Below are 20,870 nucleotides of genomic sequence, written 5' to 3'. Positions count from 1 at the left end.
AACTAAATGGGGGTGAGATGTGGAAGATTAAAGAGAAAGGGCAAGGCAATAGAGCAGAGTAGCGATTATGGGTAGCAACGGCCATTGTGTGGCAGGAAGGGACAAACCATATAAACTTAAGAATGTACCAGCAGATAAGGCCAGAGTTTGCAAGAATGGTAAAAAGACAAAATTAAAGGCTCTTATCTGAATGTGTGCAGCATTTGTAACGAAACATATGAATTGTTAGCACAAATAGAAATAAGTATTATGACCCAATAGTCATTTCAGAGACGTGATTGCAAGGTGACCAGGGCTGGGACCTAAATATTCAAGGGTATTTGACATTTCAGAAGGACAAGAAGCTAGGTGGCGGTGTAGCTCTGTTAATTACGGATGACATTAGAGTGAGAGATGACCTAAGTTTAGAAGCTCAAGATGTAAAATCACGTTTGAGTAGAGATAAAAAACAGCAAAGATATTAAGTCACTTGTGGGAGTAGGTTGTAGGCCCCCTAACAGTAGCTACACTTTAGGACAGAGTTTACAGGAAGAAATAACATGGGCTTGTAAGAGAGGCACTGCAACAATCATGGGTTATTTTAATCTTCATATAGATTGGACAAATCAGATTGGCAAAGGTAGCCTGGAAGAGGAGTTCATAGAGTGTATTTAGGAGAATTTCTTAAGAATAGTAAGTTCTCATGCAAACCAAGGAGCAGGCTATTTCAGATCTGGTAATATGTCATGAGACAGGATTAATTAATGGCTTCACAGTAAAGGAGTCTCTAGGTGTCTGATCATAATATGATAGAATTTCACATTCAGTTTGAGGGTGAGAAGTGTGGATCTAAGACTTAGTGTCTTAAATGTACCCTTGTAATTGCCTTTACTTACAAGGACAGAATTAGTTGAAGTGAACTGGGAAATAGGTTAAAAGGTAGGACAGTAGAGAAACAGTGGCAGACATTTAAGGAAATATTTTGTAACTCTCAGCAAAGATATATTCCATTGAGAAAAACTCTTATGAAAAGAATGCACCATCTGTGGCTAACTAAGGAAGTTAAGGATAGCATCAAATTGGAAGGAAAAGGGTGCAATACTACGAAGATTAGTGGAAGGCCAGAAGATTGGACAGATTTTAGAAACCAGCAAAGAATGACTAAAACAATAATGAGAGAGAAATTAGAGTATGAGAGAAAACTAGCTGGTAATATAAACAGATAGCAAGAGGCCACAATCTGATCAGCCATGATTTTATCAATTGGCAGAGCAGGCTTGAGGGACCAAATGGTCTACTCCTGCTTTCAATTCTTGTGTGTTCTTGTGCTGTTGGAACTTACTTTTAATTGAACAAGTATATTTCTTTTAAGTAAAACTATACACTATTTATGTGGATTGATTCGGAAGAGTCAGCATGATTTTGTGGAAGGAAAATCGTGTCTAACTGACTTGCTGGAGTATTTTGAAGAAGTAACAGATGGTTGATTGAGGGCAAGGCCATTGATGTGATGTATATGGACTTCAAAAAAGGCGTTTGATACAGTGCCTTACAACATACTTGTGAGGAAAGTAATAGGTCATGGAATAAAAGCGGCAGTAGCAACGTGGATATAAAATTGGCTGAGGGATAGGAAACAGAGTAATGGTTAATGGGTATTTTTCGGGCTGGAAGAACGTTTGTAGTGGAGTTCCCCAGGTGTCAGCATTAGGACACATGCTCTTATAAGTATAAAATAAGGGATACCATTCTAAAGGGTTTGCAGGAGCAGAGAGACCTGGTTGTACATATCCCTAAGTCATTAAAGGTGGCAGGACAAGTAGAGAGTGCTGTTTTGAAAGCATGCAGTATTGTAGGCTTCATTAATGGGGGCATAGAGTACAAGAGCAGGAGGTTATGATGAACTTATATAAGATACTAGCTAGACCTCAGGTGGAGTATTGTGTCCAGTTCTGGGCGCCACACTATAGGAAGGATGTGAACACATTGGAGAGAGTGCAGGAGAGATTTATGAAAATGGTTTCAGAGATGAGACACTTCAGTAAGGAGGATAGGTTGGAGAAGTTGGGACTGTTTTCCTTGGAGAGGAGAAGGCTGAGAGGAGACTTGATAGAAGTTTTCAAAATCATAAGGAGCCTGGACACAGTAGATAGGGAGAAACTGTTCCCACTAGTAAACGGATCGAGAACCAGAGGGCACCATTTTAAAGTGTTTTGCAAAAGGAACAAATGTGAGGTGAGAAAAAAACTTTTTCACACAGCGAGTAGTTAGGGTTCGGAATGCACTGCCTGGGAGTGTGGTAGAGGCAGGTTCAAAAGAGGCATTCAAGAGGGTGTTAGATGTTTATCTAAATAGAAACAAGGTGCAGAGTTACGGGGAAAAGGCAGGAGATTGGCACTAAGTTAAGGTGATCAGATCATAAGAACTGGAGCAGAAGTAAGCCATTCGGCCCATTGAGTCTGCTCCGCCATTCAATAAGCTGATTTGATAATCCTCAACTCCACTTTCCTGCCTGTTCCCAATAACCCTTGATTCCTTTCTGATTAAAATCTGTCTATCTCCGCCTTGAATATACTTAACGGCCCAGCTTCTACAGCCCTCTGCGGTAAGGAATCCCCCAGATTATCTACTCTCAGAGAAGAAATTCCTCCTCATCTCTGTTTTAAATGGGTGACCCCTTACTTTGAAATTATGCCCTCTGCTCCTAGACTCTCCCACAAGGGGAAACAACCTCTCAGGATCTACCCTGTTAAGCCCCCTAAGAATTTTATATGTTTCAATAAGGTCACATCTCGTTCTTCTAAACTCCAATGAGCACAGGCCCAACCTACTCAGCTTTCCCTCATAAGAAAATCCCTCCATACCTGGAATCAACCTAGTGAACCTTCTCTGGACTGCCCTCCAATGCCATTATATCTTTCCTTAGAATACTATGAACAGTTTTGGTCACCTTATCTATGTGTGGTCTAACTAGCGCTTTGAATAGTTTTAGCAAGACTTCCCCATTTTTATACTCCATTCCCTTTGAAATAAAGGCCAACATTCCATTTGCCTACCCTATTACCTGTTGAACTTGTATGTTAGCTTTTTGGGATTCATGCACAAGGACCCCCAAATACCTCTGTTCTGCAGCCTTCTACAGTTTTTCTCCATTTAAATAATATTCAGCCCCTCTATTCTTCCTGCCAGAGTGCATAGCCTCACATTTTCCCACATTATATTCCATCTACCACTTTTTTGCCCACTCACTTAACCTGTCTATATCCCTCTGCAGACTCCTTGTGTCATCTTCACCATTTGCCTTCCCACCTATTTTTGTATCATCTGCAAATTTGGTAATAGTACATTCACTTCCCTCATCCAAGTCATTAATACATATTGTAAATAATTGAGGCCCCAGCACTGATCCCTGTGACGCATTCCACCAGTTACAGTTTGCCATCCTGAAAACGCCCCCCTTATCCCAACTCTGTCTTCTATTATTTAGCCAATCCTCTATCCATGCTAATTTACTACCTGCAACACCATGGACTCTTATTAAGTAAGTGCGGTACCTTATCGAACACCTTTTGGAAATCCAAATATATTACATCCACTGATTTCCCTTTGTCTATCCTGCTAGTTAGCTCCTTAAAGAATTCTAATAAATTTGTCAGGCATGATTTCTCCTTCATGAAGCCATGCTGACTCTGCTTGATTATATTATGTATTTTCTAAATGCTCTGCTATTACATCCTTTGTAAAAGACTCTTAACGTTTTCCCAATGACAGACTTTAAACTAACTGGCCTATAGTTACCTGTTTTTTGTCTCCCTCCCTTTTTGAATAAGGGTGTTACACTGGCAGTTTTCCAATCCTCTGGGATTTCTCCAGAATCTAAGAATTCTTGGAAGAATACTATCAGTGCATCCACTATCTCTGTAGCTAATTCCTTTAATATCCTAGGATGCAACCCATCAGGTCCAGGGAACTTATTGGCCGTTAGCCCCATTAATTAGTTTCCCTAGTACTTCTTCTCTGGTGATAATGATTGTATTTATTTCCTCCCCCTCTTTTGCCCCTTGATTATTCAGTTTTCAAATGGTATTAGTATCTTCCACCGTGAAGACTGAAGCAAAGTATTTTTTCAACTCCTCTGCCATTTCCTGGTTCCCCATTATTTCCCTAGCCTCATCCTGTAAGGGGCCTATGTTCATTTTGGTCTCTCTCTTCCTTTTCATATATTTAAAGAAGCTCTTAATGTCTGTTTTTATATTATTCGCTAGTTTACCCTCAAAGTTTATTTTCTCCCTCTTTATTTTTTTTGGTCTCAGAGCTGGTGTAAATACAATGGGCCGAATGGCCTCCTTCTACACCTTAATAATTCTGTGATTTACAATAATAACTACACATCAAAATGTATTTTGTTGGCAGTAAAGCACTTTGAGAAGTCTGCTAGCCGTAAAAGATGCTACATAAATACAAGTCTTTTTTTCTTTTATCAGAACTCTCAATGTTTGTCTGGACCAAATTCAATGACCCTTGATCACATGATCACATCTGTTAGAGACACCATATCTTCTCACCCCCCTGCTTACATGATGTCATTGCAAGAAGGATACCAAGAACTTACTCAGGAGCAAGTGGAACGTCTACAGATTGAACTAAACATTATTAAAGCAAATACAAGGAAGAAGAACATGGTAAAGTTAGTCAGTTAGCTTCTTTCTGTATTGATAAAAATTGATGTTTCTTGTGCTATGCAATAAGTATTTAAGAACACTTCCTAAGTTGTTACCTACATGGGTATTCTTCCTGTCTGTGTTCTGCATTGGAATTAGTAAGGTTTAAGGAATGTTTGCTGTACAAGGTTTTAAAATTTAGTCAAGGGGTTAATGTTATCCAATTTTCTTTTCTCTTTGTGGCAGTTTTTTGTTTTACTGACCACAGGCTGACAACCTATTCAAGTTTCTGTTAATGCTACTGTATTGGGGCTGCACGTCAATTTTTAAATTATGCGGGGCAGCTGCCTCTCCTTTGAATGCATGACTCAGACCAGAAAACTGAAAATGTGGGTACATCATGGATACAGATCCATGGGCAGAATTTTACATTCAGCAATTGGGGCCGGGCCCAACACGCTGGAACGTAAAATGACACACGATGTCAGGCGTGCATCGTGACATCACTGCGCACCATTGCGATATTTTGGTAGGTGGACGTGCTATGAGGATAGAGGTGCACCCGCCATTAATTAACGGCCAGTTAAAGCCCTTGAGGCACCAATAGTCTTTGATTTTACGCAACCCATGCAATTTTCAGGGCATTGCACGGGTGCAATGGGCAGGCAGGTAGGCCACGTTTTCAAAAACCCCATCCACAGGCGGGATAAGAGGGGTGAGTGAGCTCGCTAATGTGAGTTGTTAGTACTTTAGATTATAACTTACTGCTGCTTGTGTGAACAGGACAACTTCATTTCGCTTCAGAGCTGCTTTGACAGAAATAACAGGCTTCAGTTCAGCATTCTGGAGGAATCGTAACACTTGGGGCCTTCCAGGTATCAGACAGCCTCCCCTCACCATGAAAATGGGGATTGTGCTCTCCACTGGAGGCACCTCCTCTGAGGGGGAAGAGAGGACCAGAAGGGGGCGCAGGCCAGATGTCCCTATTCAGCCTCCAGGGGAGGGAGGAAAGGCGCAGGCACAAGGGGCGCAGGGCCAACAGGAAGTCCAAGGCGGAAGGGGCCGCAGAAGATGCCACTATCTTGCTGCCAGGAGTTACAGGGAGCGATGCAGCTATCTCAATATGTCTAAGGTGCAATGCTGAAGGAGGCTCCGCCTCTCAAGGGAGACCATGACCTCCATCTGTCAGATAATTGGCCCTGAGATCAGCTCCAACAGTTTGGTTGGACACCCCGTGCCAGTGGCGCTAAAGGTCACAATGGCCCACAACTTCTATGCCTCTGGCTCTTTCCAGGGGTTGGTGGGTGATCTTTGTGGAGTCTCCTAATCAGCTGTCCACAGTTGTGTCAAGTAGGTGATAGACGCTCTGTTCAGGCGTACATTGACTTTCATTCACTACTGCATGGATGAGGCCAGCCAGGCAGAGAGAGCCGGAGGTTTTGCCGTGATTGCTGGGCCCGCTGCATCCAGAGTGCAATCAGCTGCACACGTGGCCATCAAGGTGCCAGCGGGTCAGCCGGGTGCCTTCATCAACAGGAAGGGATTCTACTCCATGAACGTGCAGATAGTGTGTGACCATAGGATGCAGATTCTGCAAGTCTGTGCCAGGTACCCAGACAACTCCCATGATGCTTACATCCTGAGACACTCCCAGGTGTTGAGGCTCTTCAGTGCTCCAGCCCAGCTGGATGGATGACTATTCCATTAAAAGGTGGTTCATGACGCTTCTTGTCCATCCAAGAACAGAGGCCGAGCAGCGGTACAGTAGGAGCTGTGCCTCCACAAGGGCAGAGATAGAGAGAACCATCGGTCTTCTCAAGATGCGCTTCTGATGCCTGGACCATTCAGGGGTGCACTCCAGTACCCCCCAGATCATGTGTTACTGGTAGTGGTTGCATGCTGCGCTCTCCACATTCCGGCACTGGATAGGGGGGATGCAGCTGCTCTGGCAGCGGACGATGAGTTCAGTAGTGAGGACAAGCACGCTCAGGAGAATACTGAGGGGATAGATGCTGACCTGGGCAACCTCCAGGGAGGCAGGGACACCCGGGAGGCTTTGATCCAACGTTCCTTCAGCTAGCTTACCAAAAATGAACCACTGCCATATACCAGGGCTGCAGGCTCCATACTTGATTCCTGACAGAAACATTTGCTGGTGAACAACATGCACTATGTGTCATTTCCATAAAGTTCAATGACAAACAAGTCACTCATAACATCATGGGTTATCCTTCACCTGCAGAACTAATGAAGCATCCAGAGGCTTGCTGAACACAAACACGTTTAATGGTGTGGTGCCTGGCATACATAAAACAAATTAAATGGAAAGGTGTTCTTCATCACACCTACTCATAACTTAAAAGTGGGAGAAAAAATATCACCAGTGATAGGCCAATGTAGTGCTTAAGGCGCTTTAAGTTTTTGCTTGTGGGTGCAACATCTAGGTGCTCCCCCCTCGCTGGCACTGGCATTGGAGACAGCCTGTTCACTCTGCTGTCCTGTTGGCCTTGATGACCTTGGGTGTCTTCCGGCCTGTGGAGCCTGTGCTGGCCACGCCTGGGAGGAAGCAGCCAGTGGCTTGCCATTGCCAGTCACCGGATGCTGTGGTCACTGGCAGAGGGGTGGAGGAGCTGCTGCCCTCATCTGGAGTGCCCTGAGAGGAGCCCGCAAACAAGCAGCTCGTGCGCCGTCAGGTAGCTTTGGACCAACCTATCACCTTTGATGGATGGGCACCTAGCTGGGATACTGGATGCCCAATCCATCTCCCACACTGAGGTCATTGCTGGTGTGAGGGCATGCAGGTCCGAGCGCATCCCCAGGAAGCCCGGATTGAGCTCCTGAAGGAGCCTCTCCATGAGAGTCACCACTCTCTCCATGGAGGAGGCAGTGCGCTCGGCCATGAGGGTCATTGCATTGCTCGTGCTCCGCATGGACTCCTCCGCAACAGAGATCATGGCACGCATTCCCTCATGTATCTCTGCCATCCTCCCACAGACCCTGCTGGACTTGTAGCATCTGCTGTCTCAGGAACAACTCCAGCGGCACATCATCAACCACCGACTAAGCATTGTCCTGTTCCCCAGTCTGACTGCTGAGGCCCTGGGCACTCTCTGCCTCCGCCTGCACCTCAAGTGAGTGTGAAGTGCCTTTTACGCTGCGCACCAAGATACTATGTGTCATCTAATGCCCACCGAAGTGCTGGTATCTGCACTGGTGCCTACATGGCTAAGAGGGTGTGACGCTGGTGCGTTTATATCGTCTGTGTCTCCTGGAGTGAGCGGCGGACCTTCAGGCTCCTGGTGAGCCTGAAAGGAAGAATGAGGACATGTCATTAGTTGAAGTCGTTACACTATTACTGTGCACACCTGGCACCCTGATCAGGGTGCCCTCGTCTTTCCGTTATCAATAGGGATTCCATGTTTGAGGCTCACATCCATATAGAGACAACAGTGGAATGGTAACTATTACAGACATTCTGAGCTCAGTGCACTGCACTCTTATCTCCCTGTGGCATCTCAACCTCACCGCAGCTGATTGACCTAGGCACATGGCGCCTCTTCAGCTCCAGTGCCTCCTGCTCGTATCTGGACGAGATTAGAAGGTGGATCGGTCTTGTTGTGGGATGTCTTCTCCTGAAAGGAGAGTGGAGTATTGATCAGTCCACCCTGCATTGCCATTGCAGCCTGGCCAACCCCATGTGAGGAACACCTCGCAGGACTCAGACAATTCATGACCCTGGAGCCGCAAGACACTCATTCCAAATAGCCAAGGCTCAACCACTAGCCTAGATGCTGCCTCATTAACATTTGCCACTCACTCACAATCTAAGAACTCTGAGGTCCAGGCGGCCACTCCTAACTGCTGTGCTGTGACCCATGCCAACACGGTACTCACACTTCCCAATCGCAGGATATCATCGAACTGCTTACGGCACTGCACCTATGTGCGCCTCACCACATCATGGGAGCTGACCCTGGATGCCATCTCCTCCCAGACATTTTTAGCGAGGCAGGGGGGACCTCCTCCTCCCATCCCTGGAGACAAGTACATCCCGGCATGCTGCCACCTCCCCCAGGAGGGCAGCGAGACTCTCGTTGGAAAACTGCGGGGCCAACCTGCCCTCCCACCTGCCGTGTTCAGCACTGACGTTCTCCACGACTGCGGCCCTCCGAGTCAGTGGCAGCCTTCACATAGCCGCTTTTGAATCTGCTGCAGGGTCGCCATTGGATCCGGTGGACATTGAGCTCCCGCCCCCGCCCCCGCCCATCCCTTCTTGCTGATGCCGGAGTTGCGCGTAACGCTAGGCGGGCCTTAATTGGCCCACCCGCTTAAAATGGTGGTGTGGAGCTAATCGCGGGCGCGGTTGGGTTCCTGACCACCTGCTCCTGCCGAGCCCACCCAACTAATGTAAAACCCTGACCCATATTTTTCCACTACAAGGTGACACCATACAGCTCCATCAGCCACATTGTATTCTACTTCAATGTCATTAAAATACACAGGAAAAAGTGAAGGTATACTGAAATGTCTTTTGATGATATTCTGTCCTGAGGGTTAATATTTCAATAGGGAAATCTTTACTGTTTGCCATTGTGTACCTTTAGATAAAGTAAGATGGGGCTTTCTCATGCTGTGTTTTCCTTGTCTTTAAAACCTAAATTATTGAACTAACAATCATTTATGCACAAGTGGCTGAATATTTTCATTTAAACATACTCATTATCATCATACTTATATGATAAACCACCATTCAGTTCTGCCAATTTTCTAGACTATGTCAGGAAATAAACAGGCTATTTGGCCCATCGGGTCAGTTCATGTTTTTTTGTCTGAGACACCTACTCCAATCCCACTATCCTTTAATATTTCTCTTTTTCAAGCAATTATAAAATTCACCTGTAGTAGAATGTATGGACTTTGCTTCCACCATGCATTTATCACAAATAATTCCATGTTCTAACTACCTTAAGTAACTTATTTCTCATCTTTTTAAGCTTTTTCTTAAATTTGTGCCTTGCAATCAGTTGAAGCTAGCTGTCATTATTTACTGAATCATGATATTTCATTAATCTTGGAGACCTATTCAAGCATTTGCTCAGCTCTGTGGAAGAATCCTAACTTCTCATATGTCTTCACAACTGTTGGCCTCACCCCAACAGACCTTAATGTACATGCATGAGAGATTATTTGTAAACAGTACACCTTGTGCTTGCAATTTAATTGACTTGTCCACATGAGTAATGTGTTAATTACTAAGGATAGTATAACTAATTTTTATCAGCTATCCTTTTCTCTAAAACTAGAATTATTTTATTAAAATTGATATCCTATTTCATTTACTATAAAGTAATTCTAAATGGTTGCTATTAGATGCTGTCTATATAAGTGGTATTCTCCTTTTGTAGCATTCTACATGTGACATTAGGATAAGGTTAGATAACCCAGCAAAAATAATGACAGGAATGGCACTCCTTTAAAAGTATAGAATGTAGGTACTAGTGCATTGTTGCTGTTTCTCATGTCATACACGAACTCTTCTCAGCATAGTTCATTCTATTGTAGTTAGTTCTAAATTCCACCTTGTGCTCACATCAGTTCAAGCCTCTTAACATTTTCTTAATGCCTGAAACAGTAATAAAAACTAGTAAATTTCCTGTGGTATTGCATATGAGAAGTCAAGACTAAGTGACCTCCAGATATTTAAAAGAGCAGGAGAGTTTTTTTTAAAAGCAAAATACTATGAATGCTGGAGATCTGAAATAAAAACTAAGTGCTGGAAAAAATCTGCAAGTCTATCAGCATCTGTGGAGAGAGAAAAATAATTAACGTTTCGAGTCTAAAATGACTCTGCTTTGGAACTCGGAATTCTGAGTTTTAATTTGATCATAGAATGTGGGCATTTATTGCCTACTCTAATTGTCCTTGCGAGCCACCTTCTTGAGGCACTGAGTCCATGTCGTCTAAGGATGACTCCTGCACTGTTGTTGGGCACAGATTTTGACCCAGTGATGATGAAGGAATAGTGATATATTTCAAAGTCAGGATGGTGTGTGATTTGGAGGGAAAGTTGCAAATGATATGTTCCCATATGCCTGCTGCCCTTGTCCTTTTGTGCACTAGAGGTTGTGGGAAAAGGATATGCTAATATAATTCAGTTCCCATTTTAAAGTCGGTCCTTATTTTTGAGCCAGAGCTTTTGGATTTTACTCTGTTCCTTTTTACTTAGCTTAGACGGGAGCTGCATGTTTCTCGCAGCGGGTTCCCGAGGCCTTCACAGTGCTTTTTATGGTGCTAGCTGCTGTAAAGCAAGTTTAAAGGTCTCAGGCACTTTGAGAAGCTAGGAGAAGGTAAGCGGGTGGGGTAGGATGGGTCGGGGGGTCCAGTCGAGGACGGTCAGTACTATAGTTACCCAGGAATTAGAAGTGATTTTAATCCTTCTAAATGTGCCTGGGTAACTACTTAGGTCAGAATCTGAACCATCCGAAGCCTCCAATTTAAATCGGAATATCGGATGGCTCCCACTGCTGGGTAATTGCCATGCAGTCCTTGCGTGGGGACCTCTGGTGGGTTCCTCAGCATATCTTCTGGGGTACCTCCCAGGGAAAGCTCCACAGAGTTCGGAAGTTCTGGGATTTTATTTAATATTCGATTTAATATTTGATATTATCCATTTCTACATTAAAATATTGCCTGTGTACTTCTCTTCATTTTCTAAAATTATAAATATGAACATTGTCAGTTTCCATTATAAATGTAAGTTACATTTGCAAGTTTACAGCCTCAATCTCTGATTTTCAATTTTATTTCTGTGGGTCAGCTGTCTCTTGTTGACCACTGATACTGAATTATAGGGATAAGTTCAAAACGTTTGCACTATCGCAGCTTATTTAAGCAGCTGGCTCAGCATCCTGCTCATCCAAGGCAGAACCATAAATCAAAAGGGTTATTCACCTATATAATGGTTAATTTGAAACAAATTATTTTGTGTGAAGTGCAATTAAGATATTATTAAAGAATACAAATTTCTTTACTGGTTGTCTAAGCTTATCCTTGTGTGGGAGATTTCATTAAAAACATGAACACCTTTCAAGATAGTAAATAAGATAACACAACCCTCTGTCTTGCTGTATACCAAATACTACTGCAGTGAGAAGCAGGTTATTGTTTAATGAGGAAGATATTTGGAATTTAACACATGCTGTAAAAAGGAATATAAATTTTAAATACCACAACTGATGCAAAATTAGTGTTCTTCCCTGACCTGCAATATTGTAAAATATAATTTTGACTTTTATCTTGCATGGAACATTGAAGGGGCTGATAATCTGATTACAGTTACCATTATAGAACATTAATTACTATATCATGACTTAATTATGATGATTAGCAGAGCAATATCCTGAATGGGTTCACTTATCTTGTGTATTTGATGACTCAAATGGATAATTACAGAATGAGAGAATTTCTGTCAATGAAACTGTTGGGGAAATGCTGTGGTTAAGTACCTGTCAATCCTTGGCAATCTATCTTCCTGATTACTTATTTTCAATATCTATTCCAACAGGAGGTATCTTACAGAATACCACTTGTAAAGGATTATTTTGTAACCTTAATAAAATGTTTTTATTTTTGCAGTTTTCATTGTATTGTTCATGCTAATTTGCCATGTTATGTTTCAGATATTACAAATATACTTTATGGATATAAGCTTTTAAATCATATGTATCAGCTGTGCATATTAAATACCAGTATTTCTGGAATTTTGTTTGATATGAATATTTCTTTCCAGGAAGGTATTTCCCACAATCAGTCAGCACCCATGAACTCTTCACAATTTATTTGTCAATCCCACCTACTGACAGCACTGAAAAATACAAGACCCTCTATTAGTCAGCAAGAATGGCATAACTTCATAGAACTGTGAGTAGAAATTCTAAATTAAAGTTGAAAATAAATCTTTTTAAGAACTACATTAGGTTTCACTGTACTACCAAATACATGGAATGACATGGTCCAACTACTGCATATTTGTCTATAATTCCAATGAAAACTTGTGTAATATTCCTTAGAATTAGCCAGCAAATAAATGTGTGGCCTTTACTGCATTTAAAATACTATTATTTCTACTATCAGGAGTGAACATCTAATATCCTGTAAGATCTTAAAATGGAGCACTGTTGAATTATGAACAAGTTTGGGCTATCTTAACCCAGAGAAAGCATTTTTATATTGGGTGGTATGGCATTTCCACTTTATTAGTCTATGAGGAACTGTCACCAGCTTTAAGTTTGCACCATTTTTCTGCTAAGATAGAAGATACTATAAAGCTGATTTTAAAATATGCAAAATTGGCTTAGTTGTAGGAGACAGAGGGTGATGACAGAAGGATGCTTTAGGGACTGGAAGCCAGTGTCCAGTGGCATACCACAGGAATCTGTGCTATTATTTGTCATTTATATAAACAACATCGATGATTATGTGGGGGGTAGGGTTAGTAAGTTTGCAGATGACACAAAGATTGGCCGGGTGATTAACAGTGAGGTTGAGTGTCTTGGGCTACAGGAAGATATAGACGGGATGGTCAAATGGGCAGGTAAGTGGCAGATGGAATTTAACCCTGAAAAGTGTGAGATGATACACTTTGGAAGGAGTAATTTGACAAGGAAGCATTCAATGAACAGCATGACACCAGGAAGTTCTGAGGAACAAAGGGACCTTGGCAAGTGTGTTCGTAGATCTCTTAAGGCAGAGGGGCACGTTAGTGGGGTGGTGAAAAAGACATATGGGACACTTGCCTTTATTAATCGAGGCATAGATTACAAAAGCAGGGAGGTCATGTTGGATTGTATAGAACCTTAGTGAGGCCACAGCAGGAGTACTGTGTGCAATTCTGGTCACCACGTTATAGGAAGGATGTGATTGCACTGGAGGGTGTGCAGAGGAGATTCACCAGGATGTTGCCTGGGATGAAACATTTAAGTTATGAAAAGAGGTTCGATAGACTTGGGTTGTTTACGTTGGAGCAAAGAAGACTGAGGGGCGACCTGATTGAGGTGTACAAGATTGTGAGGGGCATGGACAGGGAGCAGCTGTTCCCCTTGGTTGAAGGGTCAGTCACAAGGGGGCATAAGTTCAAGGTGAGGGGCAGGAGATTTAGGGGGGATGTGAGGAAAAACATTTTTACCCAGAGGGTGGTGACAACCTGGAATGCGCTGCCTGGGAGGGTGGTGGAGGCGGGTTGCCTCACATCCTTCAAAAAGTACCTGGATGAGCATTTGGCATGTCGTAACATTCAAGGCTATGGGCCAAGTGCTGGTAAATGGGATTAGGTAGGTCAGGTGTTTCTCATGTGTCGGTGTAGACTCGATGGGCCAAAGGGCCTCTTCTGCACTGTGATTCTGTGAACTGAAGAAGTACCTTTCAAACAGGTCTAAGTATACAAGCGTACCTGAATTCATCAGGCCACAAAATCAATTGTCAATATTTTGATCATTTTTTTGTTTCTGAATCTTACAATTTCGCACAAATTATGAAAATTAAAAATGAGGACTACTTGAAAATAGACACAATGGTTAATTCTAAGTGATACTGGAGATTAATTAAAACTACATTACAGTAATTTAAGTCAATGAAGGTTTCAGTAACTTTAATCACACTGAGCTATCCTATTACCCTTCCATCACTACTTTTAGTTATGGAACTTGTTCACCTTGAATATTCCAGTTTTATGTATCAGTCCTCAGTATGGCTTTAAGCATGCCTGTTCCACTGGTAATCCTTACGCCTGCTCCAATGAATGCTTTCAGTTGTTGCCCTTGACAAGTTTTGACCCTGCACACTTCTAAGAAAGTTACTTTATGAGATATTTTATCAAATTACTGTCACCCATCAGTACTTGTCAACAACAACTTGTATGCTGTTACAATCCTTGGCCAGACTCCCAAGTTTCTGGTAAGATCTGGTTAGGCACCAATAACATTTTGTTTAAAGTAGACAAAGGTTGAGATTCAAGACACTTGCTAATAGAATAAAGCCACAAGATTCCACTGGTTTCGAACAAACAAAAATAAACTTTATTTTACAAGGTCAGAAAGCTGAAACAATTTACAATATCTATCTTGTACTCTAACATTCAGGGTTAATATGAGGTACATGTGAATTAACAGACAAACTGTGGTCGAACACACCACACTACACAATAAATGGCAAAGCGACTAAGACAGAGTCCAAGGATTTCTCAGTAACCCACCCAGACTTCAGTAAACAATGAGTCATCAATCTCACTGAAACTCTTAACTCTGTCACGAGGGATTCCAGTCTTCACCTTCGAATATCTCCCCTTGGAATTCTCTCAACAAGTCGTCCAACTCAGAAGGCATCAACAACGGCCCATCTCACATGGTTTCAGTCTCGCCTCCTAAGATTCCATTCCCCTGGATTCCCGAGTGTGCACTCAAGTACCAACTCACAAGCGCAACTTCAGCTCTTGGCCGCACCAAGCAGAATACTACTGTCCAAGGGGTACCTTTTAACCAACGGCCCACAGCAAGGAGTCACCAGCTTTTGGCTGCCATCTTTACTTGAAGCCCATTTCTTTGCTCCTCTTTTTTTACTGAACTGGGACCGTATACCACCAAGGTTGGTTACAGTACTGTTTAGCCTCAGACAATTGTCAAAGAGAGAGGGCATAGGTGGCTTGGAATGTAGTTTGTGATGGGGACCGAAGCTAATTGCTTTGTTGTCCCAATACTTAGTTACAGGGAATTTGTGCTCATCCAGTATTGGATGTCTGACAAGCAGTCTTGTAATTTGAGAGGCAGTGGAGGGATCAAGAGAGATGGTGTTGAGGGAAGGGTAAATGTTGACAGCATGCAAGCAGACACTGACACTAAGTTACCCTGTAGTATTACCCAGCTGATGAGGATGGTGATGTCAATCATATCAAAAGTTGGCAACAGATCGAAAAAGATGAGAAAAGCTAGTTTGCCTGTCACAGTGACATTACAGGATAGCTTTTGAGAGTTGTTTCAGTGTTGTGGCAAGGGTGGAAACCTGTTTGGAGGGAGTTAAACACAATTCTGGGAAAGATGGGTCCAGATTTGAGAGGATAGCATGTTTAAGGAGGTTGGAAATGGGGTGGTAGTTTGCAAGGACAGAGAAGTCAAGGATCATGTTTTTTGAGAAAATTGCTGGTAACGGTGGATTTGATTATGGCTATTTAGTTGCTTCTCAGATGTCTCCGATGTATTTGTTTTTAGTTTTACTGCCATAGATTTGCAAACAATAAGGTAATCCAGGAAAGTTGAGTTGAGGCCAAGATCAGATCAGCCATGATCTTATTGAATGGCAGAGCAGGCTTGAAGGCAGATGGACTATTCTATGTTCTTCTGTTCTCTCTCCCACTAACTTGGAGGCTTCCTAGGGTTCTGTACTGTTTTGTTTATTCATAAGCAGTTACCACTCAATTTATCAACTTGTATAATTTTTGAAAATTCTACAAAGGAAAATTGTCTCTGAAAGCATGAATAGCAGCAATTGTGTCTCCCTTCCAAAAATGGAAACTTAAATAAGAGGAATTGTAGGCCAATTGGCAGAAGACCACTTGGAGTAAGTCATTATCATCATTGCTTGGGCAGTAATCTGGTGGAGCAGATTATTGGTTGTCTGCTTATTGGCGAACTCACTTAATTTCATTCCATTAAACTTAATAAAATGAAACTGGACTCTGTAGGTGAAATTGGATGAAATTATTAAACATCAAGTTCAGTCAGCACAGATTTCAAAAAGGCATCATTAAAAAATCTCTACAAAGTTAATTAAAGAAGTAAAGAATAAAGGAAATGCAGTGGAAATGGTTTATATGGATTTTCAAAATACACGACATGCATTTAGAATTCAGCATTCTAACTTCTCCAAATTATTGCTGATTTTGGATTATTTTCACTGCTAGTGTAATAAGACACATTAATTACTATTAATTTCACTGCAACTCTTCAGAATCTCATGTTTCTCCTTATTACCCTTTACATGCTGTTATAGGAAAGGGTACAGTATAGATTCACTGGGATTTTCCCAAGATTGAAATTGGATTTTTTAAAATTAGAGTTGGAAAGAATACAGGTAAACCTAGAAGTACAAATTATGAAGGGTTTTGTAATTTAAAATAAGTGATTCTCCCCCCCCCCCCCCCCCCAGAAAAAAGTCGTCTGTGCTAATGTGAAGACACATTTAAGATAAACAGAAATAATTTGGGATGTTTAGAGAAAAATCTTCAGACGATGGTTAAAATATGGAATTCCCTGTTCACAAACTGTTGTTGAAGGAGAGTCCATCCATTGTTAAAATGGAATTAAATAGTTTCTTGAAAAAAAGGACTATTAAAGGTATGAAGATTGAGCAGGAGATTAGGGTCAGACTAATTGAGGAAGCTGTCGGTGCAGGATAGGAAGGCTAAATTTTTCCATACTGTAACATCATGAGAATCTTTGCAGTATAATTGAATAATCACGTCTTCAATATGATGATGAAACACTTTAATAATTCTCCAAAGACTGGGGTAGATTTCTACCTAGGCATAAAGCATTGCCTGTGCAGAGTGCCACTGAATGGAAGACAATGGAAGTTATTTTTATTTTAAAAGAAAAAATAATTTCCTTCAATATGTGAACATTAATGATTCAATTTTGCTTTTTGTCTTTTAAGGTATGATGGCTTTCAGAAATCTAGAGACACCAAGAGGCAGAGTGGAGTCATTATTAAGGCTGGACAGAGAGTTACCTTGGCATAAGAGATTTCTTTTGACAACTCATATGTAAGATAAATTTGTTGCACTACTAGTACAATCTGACTTTTTTTTTGATTTCAGGATATATAATGTTATCTGAAGTGGACTAGAAACAAAATCTTGAAGAATGTATTTCACAAATATGTCAATTATCCTTGAAACTGTGATCAACTTTAACTCCATTATGTTCATATCGTAGCTTCTTTACCCAATAAAAAGTACATTTTTAAATCAATGTGCAGACAGTATTTATTGAGTTTGTAATTTAAATTGTTTGTACTTGTTAAAAAATGTAATAAATGCAACTTTGTTGGTTGTCAAATAAATATTCACTAGAGCAAAATACCAATTTGAGCTCATAATCTTATACACAGCAGACTCCAGGGCTACATTGGCAATAGTAAACGAGTAGGTTAACAGTATGTTACCTACCTAAGGAGTAACATGTATAATAGCAAATGGAAAAGTGCTTCCCTACACAAAGCACTTGGATGAATTTTAACATTTACTTAACTTTAGAACATTAGTTAGTGTTTTGTTTATCCCTTTATAAACTGTTTAATTATGACCCAACAGTCAAGACTATTATTCCAAAAGCAACTTCATTCACATAAGCCTAATATGAAAACTAGCTATGGAAAAATGTTGCTCTGTGGCATGGTCTCTAAGTATGGAATTCTCTAAGCTTGGGGAATATTTTGCTGAGAAGTAACAGCTCTAAGGAATCTAAAAGAGTCCCCTATAATACTATGAGGTGTCTTTCAGTCACCAAGGTACTGAGCTGAGAACTTAATACTGTATCTTCAGAGAAATTAGAAATGATCAGAAAATATGTAAAGTTTGACCCAAGAGATAACTGCATCTAAGTTTTTCTAAATTTTATTAATATGGCAGTGAAGCTAAACTAAGCCCAAGTGGAAATTTTAAAGAAGTCCATGAGGGAATTTTTTCATATTTCAGATATGTATCATTATTTTACTCATCTGTCCTCTACAGATTGCCAACTGATTTTACTGTTGGCAGCCCTGGTCTGTCACCATTTCCTGATATTCTCTTCCATTCACTTCTCAATTCAAAACAGCTTCAGCCTGTTCATTCCTGGATAATTTCAACACTGCTATCCGGACATAGATTTTCAATGTCTGTTGGAATGAAAATATGTTAGAATTTGTTTACAGCAAAATTCTGTAACATTTATAAAGTACAGTAGAAATAGGTTTAGCTGTATTTATTTAGTGTAATACAATAGCAATCCAGCTAAGGTTTTAATGGCAAGAACCACAAAGTATTTTGGGAGTTTTAAGTGTTGATTTTGCTGTAATTGCTTGGGTACAGCAGCAATTCTTGAGTCAGCCATGTGTCTTGCATTCAGGGATGTGCTGGTACTGTCCAGCATCTAATTTATATTCGTAACCCACAGTTGGACCTCCTTATGATGTGAACTGGATATAGTGGCCTGGAATTTCTGCTAGATTGTGCTGGGTTTTTTTGCCCCAAGCACAATTTGCCTGAAATCAACAAAAAATTACAAGCACAAAAATGAGAGATCTTTTGAGCTAGTTAATTAACATTGGCCTGGAAGATGGCCCCATCCACAAAACTAGCCATGCCCAGATCAAATTAAACACTTCTGGATTTCCTCTAATGGCATCTTTTTGCAGACTTTTGGACTCTTAAAATTTCACCTAAAATAACTCATTTTAAGAAGATGACTACTCCAATGAAACTACTTCTATTTAAAGATTGTAGTCATTTTCAATGATTTTAAAATTAGGTTACCTGAGTGCTGGACTAGACACATTAAAAATGCTTGTGCCAAGATAAATCCATTTTCAGCTGTACTAATGAAACCACAGTAGGTAACATTTTCAAATATGGCAAGGAATTTTTTTTAACAAAAAATAAGTTCTAAAAGGCTACTTGATTACACTGAATCATGGGAACATTTTATGTTGGTAATATGCAAATGACTGAGCAGAAACATAAGCAAAAAGAACGTTAAAAACTATGGATTGCCAATTGTGCCCAGATAGAAACTCTATCCCAATGGCTTTTGCAATTGTCCTCTAATATTTGGGAGCAGTCCGAGAAAGACTTGGGGAGGCAAGGCCAAATTTGCTTTGTTTTACTGACGTTAAATGCAGGAACAGACTAACAAATGTATTCAAATATTAACTTGCTTAAACCAACTACAGAAATTCTTAAGAACAAGAAAAATAAAATGTACTATATAAAGAAGGCTGCAGTTTATATTGCGCCTTTCACCACTTTAGGACATCCCCCAAAGCACTTCATCCAGTGAGGTACAGTATAGTCACTGTTGTACTGTAGGAAATATGACAGCCATTTTGCACATAACAAGTTCACTATAATGAAGTACATGTCTTGATAATCTGTTCTACTAATGTTAGTTAATGCTGTGGAATCTTACAGCCACCCAAGGAAGTTGACAGAGCCTCTGTTTAACATCTCATCTGAAAGAGAGAACCTCTAACTGTATAGCATTCCCTCAGTACTATGCACAAGTCTCAGCCTGGATTAATGTACTCAAGTCTCTGGAGTGGAACTTGAACTAACTCAGAGATCTACGAGAAGGCAAATCCTATTATAGGTTAGCTTTTCCCAGTCCATCTTCTGGATCTGGGTTTAACGTGAATGCATTTACCCTTGATAAAATCGGTCTTCCTCTTCAGACCATGCTAACTGACTAATGGCTATATTTGTTTTGTTTATCCATCCAGTAGGGAAACTATCCCTCTGTCTCTTTCCCCAATCAGCAATCCCATCCACAAGATGGTGGGTTCAAATAAAACATCTTTTTTCAAAATGAATAAGGGATATGCTGGCTAATGGGCCTGGAATGAGAAAACCTGACACTTCTTATAGAATTCCTACAGCACAGAAGCAGGCCATGCGCCCATTTTGTCTGTGCCGGTTCTCTATGCAAGAGCTACCCATTTGATAGGGAAGTCCGAGAAGCCATGTTGTTTTACAAAAATCAAAACACTATCCATGCAGTACACGGCTAACAAAACCACCTGGATGACCAGCATTTTTGAGGCGTGGATCAGGAAAGTGGACAAAATGTATCAGTGAAAGAAAAGTAAAAATGTCATCATTACAGACAACAGGCCTCAGGAACATCAAGCTGATGAGATTGTCTCCCAACACCATGGCCAGTTCGGTCGAAGGGTCATGAGGACCCGAAACGTCAACTCTTCTCCGCCGATGCTGCCAGACCTGCTGAGTTTTTCCAGGTAATTCTGTTTTTGTTTTTACCATGGCCAAGCTCCAGCTCAGTTTACCACTGGACAAGCCTGACCCCAGTGTGGCACCCAGCTCGATAGACCCTAACTTTTATTTGTTTATCGTGGGGAGAGGCTACTAAACAGAGTCACAGGAGTCAGCTAATGAAGTTTTAACAAAAGAATAAAACATTTATTAAA

General features: G+C 41.1%; 1 protein-coding gene across 3 annotated transcripts in view; it reads left to right on the top strand.

Annotated features, from left to right (window-relative positions):
- Positions 1-17,655, top strand: part of pex1 (peroxisomal biogenesis factor 1) — an 87,120-nt gene extending 69,465 nt beyond the window's left edge. For all 3 annotated transcript variants that reach the window (XM_041183830.1, XM_041183829.1, XM_041183831.1), the window contains 3 exons: positions 4,464-4,661; positions 12,430-12,560; positions 17,343-17,655. In XM_041183830.1, the coding sequence (XP_041039764.1) occupies positions 4,464-4,661; positions 12,430-12,560; positions 17,343-17,427 (414 nt within the window). In that variant the 3' untranslated portion in view covers positions 17,428-17,655. The remainder of the gene's footprint in view (positions 1-4,463; positions 4,662-12,429; positions 12,561-17,342) is intronic.
- The last annotated feature ends 3,215 nt before the right edge of the window (positions 17,656-20,870 follow it).

Source organism: Carcharodon carcharias, chromosome 3 (assembly GCF_017639515.1).
Source record: "Carcharodon carcharias isolate sCarCar2 chromosome 3, sCarCar2.pri, whole genome shotgun sequence".
NCBI lineage: Eukaryota > Metazoa > Chordata > Chondrichthyes > Lamniformes > Lamnidae > Carcharodon > Carcharodon carcharias.
The sequence above is the reverse complement of the archived record's forward strand: the minus strand, read 5'-3'. Positions and strand labels throughout refer to the sequence as shown.